Source organism: Penicillium coprophilum (genome assembly GCF_028826855.1).
Source record: "Penicillium coprophilum strain IBT 35676 chromosome Unknown utg000005l_segment0_segment0, whole genome shotgun sequence".
NCBI lineage: Eukaryota > Fungi > Ascomycota > Eurotiomycetes > Eurotiales > Aspergillaceae > Penicillium > Penicillium coprophilum.
The window spans coordinates 1,528,052-1,545,986 of NW_026622724.1; the positions used below are offsets into that span (position 1 = coordinate 1,528,052).

General features: G+C 49.7%; 6 protein-coding genes across 6 annotated transcripts; 3 read left to right on the plus strand and 3 right to left on the minus strand.

Annotated features, from left to right (window-relative positions):
- Window positions 1-834: 834 nt before the first annotated feature.
- On the plus strand, window positions 835-2,550 carry N7500_008176 (uncharacterized protein; the record flags this gene model as incomplete). The annotated part of the gene is made up of 4 exons (XM_056679320.1): window positions 835-1,078; window positions 1,102-1,519; window positions 1,572-1,659; window positions 1,726-2,550. The coding sequence occupies 4 exons, from the start codon at window positions 835-837 to the stop codon at window positions 2,548-2,550; spliced, it is 1,575 nt and encodes a 524-aa protein (XP_056529692.1).
- Window positions 2,551-3,569: 1,019 nt separating this feature from the next.
- On the plus strand, window positions 3,570-3,788 carry N7500_008177 (uncharacterized protein; the record flags this gene model as incomplete). Its single annotated transcript, XM_056679321.1, has 1 exon — window positions 3,570-3,788. One exon carries the CDS (start codon window positions 3,570-3,572, stop codon window positions 3,786-3,788), a length of 219 nt encoding a protein of 72 aa, XP_056529693.1.
- Window positions 3,789-4,228: 440 nt separating this feature from the next.
- On the minus strand, window positions 4,229-9,274 carry N7500_008178 (uncharacterized protein; the record flags this gene model as incomplete). The annotated part of the gene is made up of 4 exons (XM_056679322.1): window positions 4,229-7,716; window positions 8,123-8,173; window positions 8,235-8,865; window positions 8,954-9,274. 4 exons carry the CDS (start codon window positions 9,272-9,274, stop codon window positions 4,229-4,231), a joined length of 4,491 nt encoding a protein of 1,496 aa, XP_056529694.1.
- Window positions 9,275-10,170: 896 nt separating this feature from the next.
- Window positions 10,171-11,206, minus strand: N7500_008179 (putative mitochondrial methylglutaconyl-CoA hydratase (Auh); the record flags this gene model as incomplete). Its single annotated transcript, XM_056679323.1, has 2 exons — window positions 10,171-10,741; window positions 10,842-11,206. 2 exons carry the CDS (start codon window positions 11,204-11,206, stop codon window positions 10,171-10,173), a joined length of 936 nt encoding a protein of 311 aa, XP_056529695.1.
- A 219-nt stretch (window positions 11,207-11,425) lies between these two features.
- On the minus strand, window positions 11,426-14,590 carry N7500_008180 (uncharacterized protein; the record flags this gene model as incomplete). The annotated part of the gene is made up of 2 exons (XM_056679324.1): window positions 11,426-14,437; window positions 14,507-14,590. The coding sequence occupies 2 exons, from the start codon at window positions 14,588-14,590 to the stop codon at window positions 11,426-11,428; spliced, it is 3,096 nt and encodes a 1,031-aa protein (XP_056529696.1).
- A 603-nt stretch (window positions 14,591-15,193) lies between these two features.
- On the plus strand, window positions 15,194-17,714 carry N7500_008181 (uncharacterized protein; the record flags this gene model as incomplete). The annotated part of the gene is made up of 2 exons (XM_056679325.1): window positions 15,194-15,399; window positions 15,452-17,714. The coding sequence occupies 2 exons, from the start codon at window positions 15,194-15,196 to the stop codon at window positions 17,712-17,714; spliced, it is 2,469 nt and encodes an 822-aa protein (XP_056529697.1).
- Window positions 17,715-17,935: the final 221 nt, after the last annotated feature.

Genomic DNA, 17,935 nt, shown 5'->3' on the forward strand with positions numbered 1-17,935 from the left:
GTACTATACCTGTGAGTATCCCTCACGAACGGTATAATAAGAATTGATTATTTTGTTCCAGGCCAGTATATCTCCCCATTTCTATGAATTCTGATATATACTATCAATCAATCTTTTTATACTTCATTTGATACTTCATTTTGTATGTTACGTCTATAGAAGTAAAAGGAAAGCTGGAATAAGTGTCCATGTATGCTCCAAGAAGGCGACAAGGAAATATACGGTAAGGCAGTATTGAATGAGAGGGTTACGTATCGCCCCAATAGTCGCTCGTAGTATTAGCCACGGATCCAGGGACTTAATAGGTATACCCGCCATAAGCGACAGGAAAATGGCTCGTATATTACCTACATGTCACACTGATCTATTGTACGCCAAGTTGCCTCACAATCCTGGCTGCGAATAGCGTAGGTCTTCCCCGCCCTATTTAGGGATTACCGATCGCCCTGGCGAGGCGACTCTGCTGCAATGTATTCCTTAACAATGAGGTTTCGATTGGATGCAAGGAAATGTTCATGACTCGTAGTGGCATTGAACCCCTGTATTCTACCGTAGAGTGGAAGTGGGTAGCCTTTCGCTCCCAAACACGTTGCTCGAAACCCGGTGTCTTGCATATGCAAGACAATTCAGCGTCCGGGGAGTTCCAAGCTTCTACAGAATTGAGGCTTGTTTTCGCGCGCGCAAAGGTGAATTCGCCGTTCGTCTACGACCATCAATGGTTTCTGTGCAGACGTAGGTGCTTTTATGGGAGAAATTAGATATATAAAGGCAGTTCTCATCGGGTGAATCTCACTCATTTCAATCAACTCCGCTGTCTTATTCATTATTCTCTTCATGTCTTCAACAACGACTGAGACTGTCACGCCTCGAGGGTCGATCACCACCACGGTGGAACCTGAAGATGCATTCAAGAACAAAGTCATTGAGGTCCTTTTTTCGGCTCCCGAAATCCAGAAAGCATCCGCGACTTACAGTAAGGTCAAAGACCTAGAGGGCCAAATTCGGACTCGAGATGAAAAGCTGGCCAATTTGCAGAAGGACATCAAAGCCCACCAAGAGAAGGAATCGCTTGTGATCGGTAAATTTTCTGCAGTGAATCAGAACCTCGCCACCCAGAAGGAGATTGCAGAAAAAAAGTGGTTGCCCTCCTCAAGGAAGTCAAGGATAGGGATAATTCTTTGGCTGAGATCTCTCGGAGATATCAAGATCTTCATTGCCAGCTACAAACGCAGTTATCGGCAAGATCTCAGGATGAAAAAAGCACAAAGTCAATGATCGCACAACACAATCTGAAAATTGATTCGTTTCAGATAATGCTTAAAGAAAAAGATGCATCGATCAACGAATTGAAGAAAAGCGATGCAACTCTCGCTAGCCGCCTTGCCGATGAAGAAGCGAAAAGTAAGCACCTTGAACAAGACAAGAAGTCGCTTGATGGAAAATTGCTTGAGACCCGTAATAGGCTTGAAAAGATCGACTCCTTCATCCTGAAACAGCACGAAATCGACGAGGAGTCAATGTGAGTACTGTCCCCAAGCAAAGAATTGCGGCGTGTTGACTCTAGGGCTCAGAATAGATGGCTTTTCAGGCCTCTGGAACTTTGCCACGAGCGAGATCTGGACCGTCCTACGACAGGATCTGGACGAAGGGCATCTCAGAGTGAGTTTCTTCCTAGTTATACCCTGGGATGTGCTAGACTAAAACCGAAGCTAACTTTCCTGGAAGAACAATGAACCCTGGAGGAAGCTCAGACAAGATACTGATACTTTTATCCGAGATGGAGCCCTCCAAGGACAGCCTGTCCCCCTATGTGCTTCGAATTCCGAAGCCGCGAAAGGAATGCGTCTAGCCGTGATGCTCGCCATTCTATCCAGGCAAATTGACAAGGAAATCTTTCAACCGAGTCACTTTCCATCCGAAACCGGCCATCTTAGGCTGAGCCTCAATAAGCTCGCGAGAAGCGACAACAAAAGAGAGCAATTTTATCGATCCGTTCTACTTTCGATTGACCGTGATGGGCAGGAAGCTGAACTTCGGTCTAGGGCCAGTTCTCTTGTTCGCAATGTGTGCCACTATCTCTACGAGTTTCTCCCGACTCCCCAGTATGAGGAGCTCAGAGAGAGGATAACGAACGTTGTTAACAGGGCAATTGAATTCTGGCGTCCGATCCAGACTTCTACGAGAAAATATGAGACAGAATTTGATTTTACCGGTTGGGTCCACGAGGAGGATCCTTTATTCCAGTTTCCGGTGGGTGGTGAAGATCCAATCGGGGCCGCACGTCCAGATGATCCCTTCCTTGTTATTTTCCCTGGATTGTATTGTTTGGAGAGTGAGACTGTCGTTTTGGCTTCTGTCGTTCCACTCATGAGCTCGCAGAAGTTATATCTCGCTGCAAATCAAGAGCTGAGGGATGAAGTTCGAGGCAAAGCCAGCCCTACGACTAAACAATTGAGTCGGAAAAGGCAGAACTCTGTTGCTCAAGTCCAATTGCCTCCAAATGGCACCAGTTTTTTAGGGAAGCAATCCTCCGGGGGTTCAAGCCATTAAGGGGACGTAAGTCGCGTGCTCGAGCCAAGAGAGGATTCCAGCCATCTCCGGGGACGTTTTATGGATGAAGGTCGCTATTTCTGGTTTGTTTGCTGAGTACCTATGTGTATTTATTCTCTTTTCCTTTTTCATTCAAGACCTGTACTTTGTTTCTGTTTTTTTCCCTCAATTTCATTCACTATCGGCGAGTCAAGACCAAATTGTTAGCATGGTGATGAAGCTTAGGAGCCACCTTTCAAATACAAGATGGATCTCCTACTGATCATTCCACTTTTTTCGCTCTACGGAAGACCAAAGTGCTTGTTATATCTTTGCTGGGTAGTACCATTCACTCATGGCTTCAAGGTCGTCCGTGAAGCTGGCGGTGTCCACCATCGGCCAAGGGTTCGCTCCCGTTCGGCACAGAACACGGCAAGTCATGTCGTTCCCCTATCACAACCATAACTTTCGTTCTATGTTCCAGTCATTTCTTTCGTGGTATTGTATCCCTCTGTAGGAGATTCAAGTTAGAGAAATTTGCTGGCGTGTCCAGACATAATGAGCTTCTAGATTTCCATCTTCGTCCGGTATCTGTTGGCGTGGCTTCAAGTTCACGGTTCTGGAGATGCAAGTAGAGATCAGGATACGTACTGTCGTGTGAGTGGAGTCCGGCGGCTTCTGCAGGACTATGTGCATTCCCGTATACATTGTGTCCATTTCGGGTTACCTACCAGGCTAGTTCACTGCATTCGTGGGGCATCTGATGTGGGTCAACAGCAATTCATCTGGGGGCCAAATCGGTTACGAAACAAAGGACTTTCTCGGTTTATAACCTACGAGATTCATGTCAACTAGACTCCGAGACAAATCAACCACGCCCCCTTAATATCTCGTCACCACTGAGCGTGTCGGTTATCTCGCGCCGGTTCAAAGTACGTTGTCAGTGATTCTAACTGCCGAGGCAGTTGAGCTCCAAGCTGATACTGTATTACCACCTCAGGCAGGGGACCGCAGCATTTTCAGAATCTATCTACGCGACCATGACTTGGTTAACAAACTTGTTCTCGGGAAAGGATTCGACCAAAGCAGAACAAAAAGCAAAAAAGCGGGAGAGCCAAAGCCACAGTCAAAGGGTTCGTGCGCGGGAGAAGGAGCTCCGACGTGGAAAGGAGAAGGATGGTAAAAGAGCGAGCTTTTTCTGGGGATCACCGGGTCAGACATACGAGAACAATGTTCGTGGGCCAGGGGAAGGAGTTTGAATAATCAAATATCTTGCTGGCTCGATTCTACAGGTTTGGGCTTGATACGTCTTTGACTATGCGTGGTTTCTTCAAACAAGAGCAGAAAGAAACTACACGTCATGGCTAATGAATGATATAATCTTAAATGGGATTTTATTCAAAGCGTTGAAGATAAGACATCAACTCTTCTGTTGAAGCTCCTCTAGATGCTATAGTTTCAGTCAACTGACTCTCAACCCCAATTAACACCATGCTTTTGGGTATCAACCAAGCCTCATGGAAGAACCCCCTATGCAAAATCAACCACAAATGCGACATGAGCAAGTATAAAAGGACAGTGAACGCACCGAAATAACAACCTTGTATGCAAATGCAAAAGAGAAACAGGAATAATAATAATAATAATGGAAACAGTACAAACCAACACAAAACACCAGTACAAAAGTCCGAAACCGTCATTAAAACCGCATACCCAGACCAGCATAGTTAGGGCGCGCAGGGGAGCTCCCACTGCGCGTTCGAGTCCCATTCCCATATACCCCCACGCGCGGTGCAGACGCATAGACCTGACCGTCATGTTGAATTAAAGGACCCGACAGATTGGGGTGATAGAGACGATACTGCTGGGGGTGTGGGGGCAGCAGACGAGTCGATCCATGGAGTCGGTGTCGCGCATCTCGTACATCGACTCGATGCCTGCCAAAATGCAAATACCGCGCTGGCTCGATATCCGGGTTCCAGCCCGGGTCGGGATACTTCAGTCTTTCATCCATGGAGCTGAGCTGTCCGTGAGACGACAAGGGTGGACTGGGGTAGTTGGGATCTGGCTGGAGAGAACTGCCCACCAGGGGTAATTCGGTTGTCCAGCTACCGGCACCGGCGAGCATCTGTTGTTGGTACTGCATGCTCGCTGGTGGGCTTGGAAACATCTCGGCGGCCTGTTGATAACTTGGAAGTGGTGAGAACCGCGGTGGATACCGGACGGGCTCCGTGACCCATGATTGATTTGAGTACCCAGAAGAGTTACGCGACATTGGCTCGGGGTCGGAGCGCTCTGGAAGTGATCCCATTGGGTGTATGTTGGGATTGGGTAACGGCAATGTGCCGGGCATGATTGCAGATGGATGAGCAATAGAAGAAAGCCCAGGGTCGTCGGCGGCAGTCATTGAGCTGGATGCTAATTGAGAGGATCTTCTGCGACTTGAAAAAGCGACGCCGATGTTCTCATCGTAGAGGAGCGGTGGTGGGTAGGGAAGGAGGGATGGCACACTTGCAGATAGATTTCGTGGGACCTCTAGATGTGCCACTGAAGCACGCCGAGAAGGAACCCGAGATCCAGGCGCGGTGTGCAGGCTTGCTCTTTGATGATAGTTTGGCATATGAAACTCGGGCTCACTGTAGGTTGATTGGCTCAGAGGCTCGGTCATCAATTCTCCAGACACATCATGAGATAGTGGAGACGTAAAAGTGTAGTCCGCTTCACTGTCGAGCGATTCTGTGGACGGTTTCCCCTGCAGATCACCATTCGCATGCAAACCGCTTGCTGCATCCGAAGCCTGCAAGACTGGAATGGATGAAGGGCGGCGTTTGACAGTAGGGTCTACCTCCAACATTCGCCGGGTGGCCACACTAGCATACGTTGGCATATTCTCTTTATCTGCTGGTGGAGAGACGACCTTGGGTTGCGGAGCATCAATGGACGCTTGAGAGCTACTAGACCGGCGCACTGCAGCGAGCGCCTGCTCGGCCTCCGAGGCGAGCATCAAAGAACTCGTCGTTTTGGCAGCGGATGTGCGGCTTGATGATCCTTTTCCTTGAACTGAGGACAGTTCGACCAGTGGGGTGTCAATCTTGGTATCTCTGAAGCGACGAGTGTTCCTATTCCACCTCTTTGTTTGATTCCCTTTATATGGCCATGGCTTAGAGTGTCGATTGACCACTTGCCACTCCGATAGACCAGTGGTAGATGGAGGACTCGAAGAAGGAGGTGTTTTGGTCGGTTTCTCCGTGGCCTGGCTCATTTGTGACATGGCCGGAGAGATTCTAATTGCCTCCGTTGCTTCCCCATCCGTCTCATAACCTTCCTCAGATTCATACCCGTCCTGTCTGAATATGTGTGGTGGGAAAAGCTCCAATCTGAATCGGGGAGGTGGCATTGAGATCTCCTCGGGGGATTCCGCTCGAGGTGAGCCGAGATCACTCCAGTTAAAGGTAGACCGACGTGATGGACCTTCGTCGGCTGACGAATCTCGGAATGATGACGATGAGCTGCTTGACCTGTCGAAAACCGATTTTTGGTTCCGGATAGAGTGTTGTGAGGAGCTTGGAGACATATTCGCTATTTCTTTGCTTATGAACTTCATCAATTGCCGCAGATTCTCTCGTGTCTCACGAACTATTAGTGGATGAAGATCAATCATTGCTTTCTTTGGGAAGAGCTCAAGCAGTCGTGAAGCGTGAGTTTCGTACTCTCGGTAGTCCCGGACAAGGCCACAGTCTTCATAATGAGCCATCCGCTCCATAGCGCCTTCATACGATGTGATCAAAAAGCGAGCGGCAACAATCAACCAAGTATCAAAGAAACCAGGATCGCTTTTGCTCATAGTGCCTTTGTTTTCCTCATCCTTGATTCGGAGCTCATCGCGACAGAACCCCTGCACAACGCTGTGAATCTTGACTACATCAACCACCGATTCGCGGCTGTAGACGGAAAAAAAGCCTTCTTGACTACTCTCTGTCAGGGAATCTGAGAGTTCTGGAACAGTCTTCACATCTGAGCTCGTCTGATCGCCCTCAAAGCGATGCATGGATGATCTTTGCTGAAAGAGGTCGGCGTCTGAAATTCGTTCAACCAATCCATAGTGAATGAGAGTACCAAGTGTGGTATCGAGATCGGGGTCTTCTCCAGCTTGGGCGCTGGTCTGGATCTCCAGGTTCTCAGCGGCCATCGCCGCTCGACCGAGGCTCAGAAGGCCCACTGGCACCTGGTGGCCAAGAAACGAGAGAAGATTAATTAAGTGCAGCGCCTGCTTTTGTTGCAATCGAAACAAATCATTCATGATGCTCAAAAAGGGCTCCGCGAGCTTTTTGTCCGTCACTTGAGATTTGACATGATACTTTTCAATCGGTTTACCTGTTGCATTAAGACGATGCCCAATTGCATGGATTGCCAACGGTAGACATTCGTAATGCTCAACTATCCGAGTAGCCTTGGAGATCTGCTCAGGTGTCGCTCGTGTAATCCCAAGATCTTTGAACAAAAGTTTGCAAGCGTCTTCCACTTGTAATCGCGAGATCATCAGACAATAAGGCTCGTACAATCGCTGCTTTTTGCGCAGCGTTGTGTCGACCGAGGTGTATATGATACTGCACTGCTTGCTCCAAGGCAAGACCTCCCTGAACTTATTGATATCATCGTCGCGGTCGAAAGTAACACCATCGAAGACGAGGAGCCAGTCTCTCCGTGTCTGGAGCCAGAGGCGGACTGCATTCACGTACTTCTCAGTCTCGTAATATTCAGAGCTCACGGTCAACTTCTGTTCAACCAGTGTGGCTTTTTGTGCAATCTCCCAAAAGCACTTATAGGTCGATTCACGGGACTTGGCGTCAATCCAAAATATGCCACCTGGATAGCAATCACGATGAGTGAACACGTACTGCCGTGCTAGATGTGTCTTGCCGGAGCCTGGAACGCCGGATATCAGCACGGCCATTGTCTTTTCGGGGCGGGCCTTGGCTTTGAACAGCCGATTATGCAATACTTCAAGTTCTTTCTCCATTCCAAAGAAGGTAGCATTAGGGTGAAATCCCGGAGGTGCGACGAATAGGGACGAATCCTTGTTGGAATAATGGGAAAGTTGCAGGGTTCCACTGTTTCCCAGATCAGATACCGGAGAGTTGCGACCTTCTGTTGCAGGGCCACGCGGTGGAGGTAATATGGTTTGGTCTATGATGAAGTCAGCCAGTATGACTCGAAAAAATACCATGATTTCCATATTGAGAAAAGTGAAGGTCAGCTAGTTTGAGGACATGAGATGGAGCCACCCTGGGGACAAGACCAATAAAGTAAGTACAAGAAGGACGAGCACACTTTGAATTGTATAAAAAATAATAGAATAGATTTGCAAAGGTATTAGGCCTGTGGCTTGGTAGCGAATGGCCAAGCGGATCATAGGCAAGCATAGAGTGAACGTGAGCAAACCGAGCTCGATAAAAGCAGAATAGGATCAAGGACAAAAAAAAAAAGCAAACATCGCTCGCTGAAAAGCGTCATCGAACAGGAGGCTCCTCAATCTCATAGTCCCTCAACGTGACAGACTCTTCCGGTGCAGGGAGAAGGTATGGTGCCCTACCATTTCCGTTCAATTCAGGCATGCTTCGATTTGGGGGATCATCTATTCTGGCTGTATTAGTTAGTACCCGAAAGGACAACAAGTCAGGTTTCGATTTTTGTGCAAGGCTCACCGTCATAAATCTCCCTGGCCTTGGCCTTCTTTTCCTGAGTACGGGCGTTCTTCTCTTCCACCCAGCGATCCGTAATCACAGCAGGGGCCTGACGTGAGTACCGAAGAATTGCCTCCGCCACAACCTCGTAGCCCGCCGCGTTGTCATCATCAAACTTGCACATATGGCTGTGGTCAGCTTCGATACCCGCGCGCTCAACACCCTCCATGTACGGTGCAGCTGAGTGCTCGTCTACGATCACCTCGCGGGTACCATGCATATCGGTGGATTGTGTTTCATGGAAAAAGTAGATGTGGAATCGGCCCATGATATCAACAAAGAGACTGTTGATGTGCTGCAAGGTTTCATTGTTGGTTCGCAGAGCTTTGACAAGTTGCGGAGAGGCCTCCATGAACTTCTTCGGGAGCACAGCATTGCAGATGTTGTGCAGCAACAAACCCCATTTTGCAATATCAGATCCATTGTGAGGTGTGCCGAGGAAGAGAATACCAAATGTGGAAACATAGACTGAGCGTAGATGCTCGGTCTTCTCACTTGAGAGACTACGGGAGTATATGAGGGCCCGCTTCACAATCAGGCCTCCCAGTGAGTGACAAATGAATATGATCGGACGGTTGGAGCAGTCTCGCAACTATGAAAATTCAGGTCAGTCCTTAAAGCTCTGTGCCAGGGAAGATATCAAACGAGCTACCCAAAGCCACTTTGGGATGTCTACCTACATTTCGATTCGCAGCGAGACTGGACGCAAGAGTCTCAGCATGGCTGACGACGGAATCACGCGAAGCTCCATCTGTGAAAGCAGTGACATTGGCATTGTAGCCATAAGTCAGAATGCGAGGACGCTGGGAGGCAAGCACGTCCGGGAGAAGGTCCGTCGGCCAGAAGCAACCGGTGGTTTTGCTGGTCCAGGAGTCATGAGGATGTCCGTTCAGACCGTGAACAAAGACGATATCGATCGTTGGATCATCGCGCGGGGTATAGATCTGCGTCAAGCCAAAGGCCTTGATGGCCTTTGGATCAACGATACGGGGCTTTGACATAGCAATGAATGGGACAAAAGCTTCAAAATGCTATTGCCATACATGGAGGAGAGAAGAAGTATTCGAGGGAATTCGCTTTTATAAATATATGATGCAGGTGACTATGGGGGTAACAGGGTAAGGGTGACTGGTAACTAGGGTGACTGACCCAGGTCAGCCGGACTCATTTGATGGGCGTTTCTGCATCGGTTTTGGATCCCGGGGGCCACATACCATTCTCTGATTCTATTCGAGAGTTGACCACCTACTTTCACCCCGATTGCACAGCCCTGTCAGATCGGGTAACTTGCCAGGTACCGTGCCACTCCCGAGGTCAGACCTCCACTTAACATTATTCATAGATGAGATCCATGTAGCTTGCATCATTGAGTATGCCTTGTTCGGGGTATGCTGCCTTGCCCTACCCCGGTAACCAGTGAGTCATGTACTAGACCATGGGTAATGAAACATGGCTAATCTGGGCTAGGCAAAATTTTAAGACCGATGTTTCTGCTTGTAATCTCATTGACATGGTCTATGGTCATCTGAATACTTCATCTTTGCATGTTCAGACAAAACTAGACTATGTGCAGGCAGAAGTATAAAACACCCAAGGAAACAACAAAGATCAGATCCAACGGAACTAGCGACTTGGTCCAAATGTATCACACTATTTACTATTTACAGTCACTGACTTGTCTTATAAGAAACCCTTTTACCTCGATTGTAGCCCACATGACCGAAAAAGGCAATGCCCACATGATGTCGGGGTACGAAATACCACTCTACCTTGAAGTAGTAGTACTCTGTTGAAGATCCGGGTTTGCTTCTAGCCAATAAGAAGAATATGCACGTCAAAGGTCATAGAATTATAAGGCATGTCATTTTGATATAGTGTACCTAGATCACCTCTACACTTACCTCCCACGGAACGCCGGCTTCCGCTTCTCAACAAAGGCGCGCAGCGCCTCATACCGGTCATCAGTCTCAACTACTCCTTCGTAGGCCGCATTCTCCGCTCGCTCGCCCAGAGCATGAGCTTCAACAGCCTGCATCGCCATCTTGATAGCAATCGGGCCACCTTCACAGATATCCAGGGCGAGCTTGATACTCTCCCGCAGGACGCGTTCGCGCGCAACACCCTCTTGTGCCTCCTCTTCAGGCAGCACCTCAACAAGACGATCACAGAGCCCGATAAAGTAAGCCTCGGGTCCGGTCACCCGGCGGCCGGTGAGGATCATGTCCCGGGCGCGGTTCACCCCAATAACCAAAGGCAGTCGGTATGTGCCGCCAGCACCGGGGATAATGGCGAGACGTGTTTCAGGGAGGGCAACTACGCTGGATGAGGCGAAGACGCGCAGGGTCGTGCACAGCGCGAGCTCGAGGCCACCGCCGAGGGCCATAGACGAGACGCCAGAGATGGTGGGGATTTGGAGGGAGGCGAGGGCTTTGAAAGTGGAGCGGAGTTTGAAAAGGAAGTCTTCGGTTCTGTATAGTCGTGTTGAGTTAGCTGCATATGTTCGCGTGGGTTCAAGTCCCGGGCACTGGGCGTCGGGCGTCAGGCGTCGGGACTAGGGTCATTTCTCACTCGGCCATGCTCATATTAGCGCGTTCTTTCAGGTCTGCGCCTGCACAGAATGCTGCATCCGCGTTACTCGCTATAACCAAGGCCCGGGTTGGCCCGTTGCCTCCTTCGGCGGCGATGGCATCAACATGCTTGGAGAGCGCATCGAGTAATTGGGTCGAGATCGCATTGCGAGCTTTGGGTCGATTCAACTGTAGCACGCGCACATGTCCTGAACCTGGGGCCGGAACCTGTTGGGTCTTGATGATGTCGTCTTCTGTGCTGGTGCTGTACCGAGAGATGAAAACCCGGGTAGGCACGGCGGTCGCCCGGAGATGGGCGAGGGGTGCGGAGAGGCGGACGATGCGCGACGACATGATAGTTGCCATTGTGCAGACAATTCAAAGATCGAGTGGGATTATACTCGACCGAGATATTAAAATAGAGCAAGATGAATGCGCGGAAAAGTTCTCGGGTGGGAGTTCCTTTTGGTATTCGGGTGTGGGGAAAGCTATGATGGCCGACGATTACCGAAAGCTACATGAGCGAGATATATGGGGTATCATGTACATTGACCAAAGTCCTCTAAAACTACAATATTATATACATCACTGACAGTATTCTGTAACCTCCGCATCACTCGGCCAGTCCCAGCCTGTCCGGCTGATAAGGTCGTATGCCTCCACAATCAGGTCCGATGGTACCCGCGTATCAATCCGTTGCTGTCGTTCCAAAAACACCCTGATCGCCACAAGGGTTCGACGCATCATTTTGTCTCCATTTGCATGTTCTTCTGCAGCTTCTTTCAGTAGATCAGCTGATCGACTCATCCAGTGCAGCAGATGTAACAACCCTTCGTCATCTCCTACCGACCCTAGAGCCCGAACAAAGGCATGCAGTGTAGCAGGTGATGGTATTTGCAGCATCGAGGGAACACTGAGTTGCGTGTCGGAAGCAATTTTTGTTGCAAAGACACTTCGCTCCGCAAGCTCCGAGGTTTTGGAAGCTGGGAGAACCAAATGATCAAACTGATGCTTCAAAACCTGCAATGCGTGCTGCATCAAACCATCAACATCGTCATCGCCTTCGTTTTTGGCTTTGAGACGACGAATTCGAGCTCTATGGATTAGCGTCAAGCTTTGTTCGGCAGTTCCAGGATGTTTGAGGGCGGCATCAATGGCTTTTGTGAACGTCACACATAAAATGCGGAATCCTTCCTCGCCTAGTTCGACATTGCGCTGCCGCATCCAACCAAGTGCCCTGAGGGCCTGGTGCCATGCCAGTATGCGCTGAAGACTTCGGCTCCTTGAGCCATAATACCCGGTGAGGCGCTCACGGGTCAGGGCAGATAAAATGTGGGTCCAGGCCGGGGTGTAAGGAGCACGTCGCAATTTGGTCAATTGAATCGCGTGCCATAAAGCCCGTGGGTGATGCTGGTTTCCTGGGTGTCCCTCGGAATATGCGACAAGGTCCACTTTAGCACCGGTCGAGCAGTCGGCGGCTATCAAGGCTGGAAAACGATCCGCTGTGAGAATATTTCGATTGCCGACATCCAGACTGGCAATATCCGAATGTGCGCACAGAAACTTGATGAACGAAGCAAATACCAAGTCTGGCAATTCATGAAAAGCTTCAAGATCCAAGGTGTGGTATTTGCGAGGCTTCGCCCGCACAATAGAGAGTGCCTCAATTTGACTGTCAGTCAGGCTACTACATTGTAGATAATGTAGCCCCGAACGCAGGGAAGTAGCCGACTGAAGTAGTAGGCCGAGGAATCTCCCGGATGGCCGAAGCCCCTGTGCGCGCATCTGATCAAGGAACTCATCCACGGTAGGTGGTTCGGTGGGCACATATATTATATCACGAGCAGACGCCGGTTCGGGGTGAACTTCACGGCCATCACCTGGCAGAGCATGACTCATTTGGTCGAATTCCCTTTCAATGGCATTTCGCCGGTATATCAACTTTTCAGCCATGGCAGCGTAGACGGCACCCTTTGGTGGCAAGCCATGGTCTTGATAAGAAAGAAAACACGCCCAGGCCTCACGGACAGTTCTCGTGGCGCGAATGCGAGCGACCCACATTTCATGGTGATTCGACTGGGATCCATGTCTGTCGGGTAAAGCTTGCGGACGACGCATCATAGCCCTCGTTTGTACCGTCGGACTGCGATCTGTGTCCCAGCCCGCCAAAATGGAGGATATGTCCTCCCAAAGACGATGAGAATAGCCAGCATCTTTCATTTGCGAAAGTACCTGCATTGCACGACTAAACATCCCTTCATTCCCACGCTGGGAATCAATTCCAAGTTTTTCTTCCTTCCATGGAGGCCAGGATGGAGCTTTTAGTTCAGCAGACTGGCGCTCTTCAAAAGTTTTCTTATGGGCCAGCTGGACTGCAACGACTGCTCGATATCCTTGCCTTGTGACAGGAAGGACGGGCTTGTGGGTGGCCATCGCTCGAAGGAGCTCAAACTGCGCTTGCTGTTGGATAGATGTTGAGCGGTAAGGAGCAATGTTGGCTGGTATGGAAAGTAGCCAGAGACAATCATTAAATTTGACGGTTTTGACGCGATCGTCACGTTGAGTCGCCAAGACTGACCTCTCGGCGTCATCTGCCCTTGGGGCTGAGAGGAAGCGAGCGAATGCACGTGCAATAGTAAGAAGTGATTGTGGCCACACACGCCGTGCATGACGGATAAGGCGAACTACCAAAATCATGCAGGTGCCAGAATCGATTTGAGGGCGGAAGTCCTGGGGTGATAGCTCAGGTTCATGTTCGGAAACCTCAACGGGTGTTTCAGCGATGTGGAAGCTATGTCCGCTCATAAGATGTAAAGAGTAGATCAAGAGCAAACGGAACGTGTGAGGGTCGAGGTTCTGCTGTCTCAAAATATAGAGTGGGATAAAAGGTGGAATGCTTGGAGTAGTGGCGCCAGATTTGGCTCTGTCGGTTTCGAGCAAGAACACCCGTACCATCGCCTCGTGGGGATTCTGACTTTTCATGATCCAGGCCCAAGCAGCCACATCGGCGGCATCGTAGCCACGCGATGATAAGTAGTCCTGACTTGTTTTTCTGAATACTTTCTGGAGAACAATATCCAAATCCTTCTCCGAACGCTTATCCGACACAGAGGAAAGCAATGGGTCCACCTCTCTTATGTACTCCCCAAGAATAACCGGCAGTGACGGCTTTTTTGGTCGACCAACTGTCCTCGACTCATTCTGTGTTTTGATTGTGTATTTGGAGCCGGCCCGGTCAAACACGGCCGCTTGGCCATTATATCCAAGGGCATGACCAGTGTTTCGCAAAGCTTTGGAGAGATATTCGGCGGGCTTCGGTTTTACTCTAATACTGGGAGTTTTCTCAAGCCTTTTCTCTCCGTGTGAGCTATTCGCCCAGTCTTGAAGGACTGTTGCGCATTGTTCGTCGAGTGCGGAATCTGACCGCTTGCTGGTGAAGTAATCATCGAGTTGTGAAGGTTGAGTGCTGACTGCAGGTGACTCGGGCACATGAAGGGACGCGGTGGACTGGAAGGAACGGAAACTGCGTGGACCTAGGCCATGCAGGGAATTGCGCGAATAATGTACGGAAAACTTGGGAACATGATGAGATATTGCCTAGAAGATATCGAATCATTTAGCGTGAGGTCCAATGAGGGAAAGGGTCCGATAATAATAAAAAGATACCTTGTATAAATGACTATTGAGCAGGTCTGCTCTTAGCCGCGATACTCCCGAAAGGCTTCGGGCATGCTTGAAAACTGATGACATCCATGAACTTAGTCATGGGTGAAAGTGCCTGGACGCCACAGACCCATTCAATAGGCTCAAAGATATACTTGTCTCCGAAGATGAGAGGAAGTCAAGTCGAGTCCGAAAAATACAACAATCGCGCGGCAGAAAACAGGTCACGTGATGGATCGTCAGAAGGCGCGCCATTCCGAAAAGCGCATCTCAGTGAACGTTCCCTCCAGACAAGAAAAAAGAGACCACTTATCCTATTTGTTCGAGGGTTGCTTAGTGCATTGATCAATGTCCTAATTCCTTGGTCTCTATTGACAATTTTATCCACTTCATATTCACCTCTCTGATTGTGGTGACGTGAAAGTTTTATCTTCCCCCTCGCTCTTCGCGATCCCCATCGTCCTTGAGGGTTCGCTTTCACGCCCTACCATCGAGGTGACTTGGACTATTGCTTTCCGGGCCAAGTATCAACCTCAACACCAAATCGCCAGCAAATAATTATTTCCACGATCGCATCTTCTCAGTTTTTACTGTCAACCTTTTGATTTGTGGAACCCCCCATCCATTTGCATTGGAGGGGACCGCGTCAAAGCAAGCATCGACCTTGACCTCGGCGCGACTTTTGCAACCATGAGCGCCGACGAAGCTGGAGACACAACCCCCATGTCTGCCACTAATGGCGAACCCCTTCCGGACCCTGCTACTAATGCAACCTCTGGAAAACGGAAGCGCTCCACTCAGGACGACAAACCAAGTACTGATTCAAGTGCTACCGCTTCGCGCGATCGAGCAAATCTCCATGAAACTCTTCGCAGCCTGATTGAGCTCCTACTGAAGTAAGCTTTGATGAAAGTATTTGGTTCTTAGTTTTATGCTAACAAGCCGCAGGCATGACACTGAACTCCAACTCCTCTCCTGTCCTTTCCCAAATACAACCGCTAAACCTCGAACGAAGCGCGCAAAGGTCTCTGGCGATCCAGAAACCTCCAATATACAAACACGCGTCAATTCGGGCAAATATAACACATTGCAAGAGTTTCTCTCCGACATCGAAAGAGCATCAACTGCTGTAATTGAACGAAATCAAACCCAATCCAATGGCACGAAAGAAGATGGGGCACCTTTGAATGAAGTGGTCAACCGGATCGCAGCATTCAAAAAACATATGAACAGTTTGATTGGCCAATCCTTCGTCAACCAACCCGAGGTCAAAACAGAGACAATGGAAGATGATACCGATGATACAGCAGAGCTTCACGCCATCAATGTCTGCCAGCGAGAGGATAAGCCCGCCCTAACACTCTTCGGAAATCCATCAAATCCCAAGCAGCTATTCTCGAGTCTTCAAAAATCTGTCAAGGTACCATTGCAGTCCGAATCAGGACCTGAGAAGTTTGTCGAGGTGCAAGAAGAGCTGCGCGAGCTCGCCCTGCCTAATGGCATCACAGCCACCAAAGTCATCCCTTACAACCTTGATGCTGGATCTCAATCAAAGCGAACATTCGGGGAGGTATTCGCTCCACGTGAAACATTAGCAAAGCTAGAACCTCCGCGCAAGCGATCTCACCGGGCTAATTCGACCACATGGACGGATCGCTTCGACGCTACTTTCGATGTCAGGACATTTTTGGGAGAGCGCAGCAACTATTGCCTAGCACCCCTCCCTTCAACCCAATGGCTTCAATATGGTGGGGTCACATCATCACCTTCCCACTGGGACCGTGTAGCAAAGCACGCAGATTCGGACAATGCTCATCGGCATGGCGATCCTGCCCTTTGGACTGGCCCCGATTCTTCTACTTTCCAGGGTGTCTTCTCGTCATTTGCCCCTTCATACGACAGCTCTGGTGCCATTGTACAACTCGATTCAAAGGATATGGTTTGGTGGGGACAACGGGGTGCAGACCGCGTGAACACCTTGCTGTCGATCTCATGGGAAGGAGACGTTAAACAAAACGACACTCAAACCGCCCAGCCTGGCAACATAGGCGAACTTGATGAGAGCACTTTGGACGAAATGGTTGAGTCATTCAATGCCCAGGACTTTGCTGGAGACATCACGGAAAGCGACCCGAGCAATGAAGTCGACCCAGAATCAAAGGAGATCAAACAAATGCTCGAGGAAGTTTCCGACTTGCTTGACACTCTCAGTTCCTACCAGCGACTTCGAAGTCTCAAGCTTCCTTCTGAACTTCAACCACCCGGTCAGCAAGTGCCTGAGTTGAATGAAACACTCGGCCTTGATTTGGGCGACGTGACCACACCCTCTGAGGCAGAGACCCTTGTTTATGAAACCCTCAAGTCAAGCCTTGCTACAATCGTCAACAACTTGCCACCTTATGCTGTCGCCAAATTGGACGGCCATCGCCTCGCCGAACTGAATATCAGCCAAAAGGTTTTGATTGAAATTCCTGACTATAGCGGCACCATGGAGAAGGATGACTTTACTTTGTCACAAGAAAGGGCCGCAGCATTGCTCGCAGCAGCCAATGTCGCAAATCGAACTTCAACGCCCGCTACCTCACGGCCTAGTAATTATCAAGGCTCTCACGGTGCTTACAATCAACGTGCTTTTGCTTCCAACGCTCGAGTTCAGCCTCAAGCAGGATTCCAGGTCACGCCGCAGCACGCACGGCAACCCTCAGCGCCAACTACATACACCCATGCTTATGGCGCGGGTCGTCCACCAAGCACACCCAGTCAACGTCCAGCCAACGCTCCTCAATACGCGCAAATCAACCCGCAATACAGCCAGGGGAATCAGGCTCCCCAATACCAGCGCCCTGCTTCCAATGGATATGCCCAAGTGTCTCCGCAGCCTTACACACCACAGCCCAGACAGCCAGGTTCGTTTAACGCCACACCACAGGGGCGTACGCCCTATGCGACTGCAACCTCGAATCAGCGAGCTCAGTACCCAGGCCAAACTCCTTCACAGGTTGGCTACTCAAACTCCGCCGCTAGTGCCACATACTCTCGTAGTGCGGCCGAACAAGCTGCGCTGATGGACAGGAATAAGGCACAACTGGCAGCTCGACAGACAGGCCATAGTCCTTCAACACCTCAGCCTCAAGGGCCAGATGCCCGTGCATCCCAAGAAGGTAGCATGACACCAGGGAGCAAGCAAAATGGCACGCCCCTTTCGACATAGGTCTAATATTTGCACAAACCTAAGCATGTGGACTTGTGTTCAGATGCAACAATGCGTCTTGTTCCTCAAGAGAGACAAAACTTCAACGCTGTATTCCTCCACAAGCGGCTTTCCGCTTTATTGACTTCTGCATTTTCTTCTCTCTATTTCGTTTCGAATTATGAGCTCTGGATGTGATCCGCGTCTCCGATTTTTTTTTCTACCCAACTGTGTTGTTAATG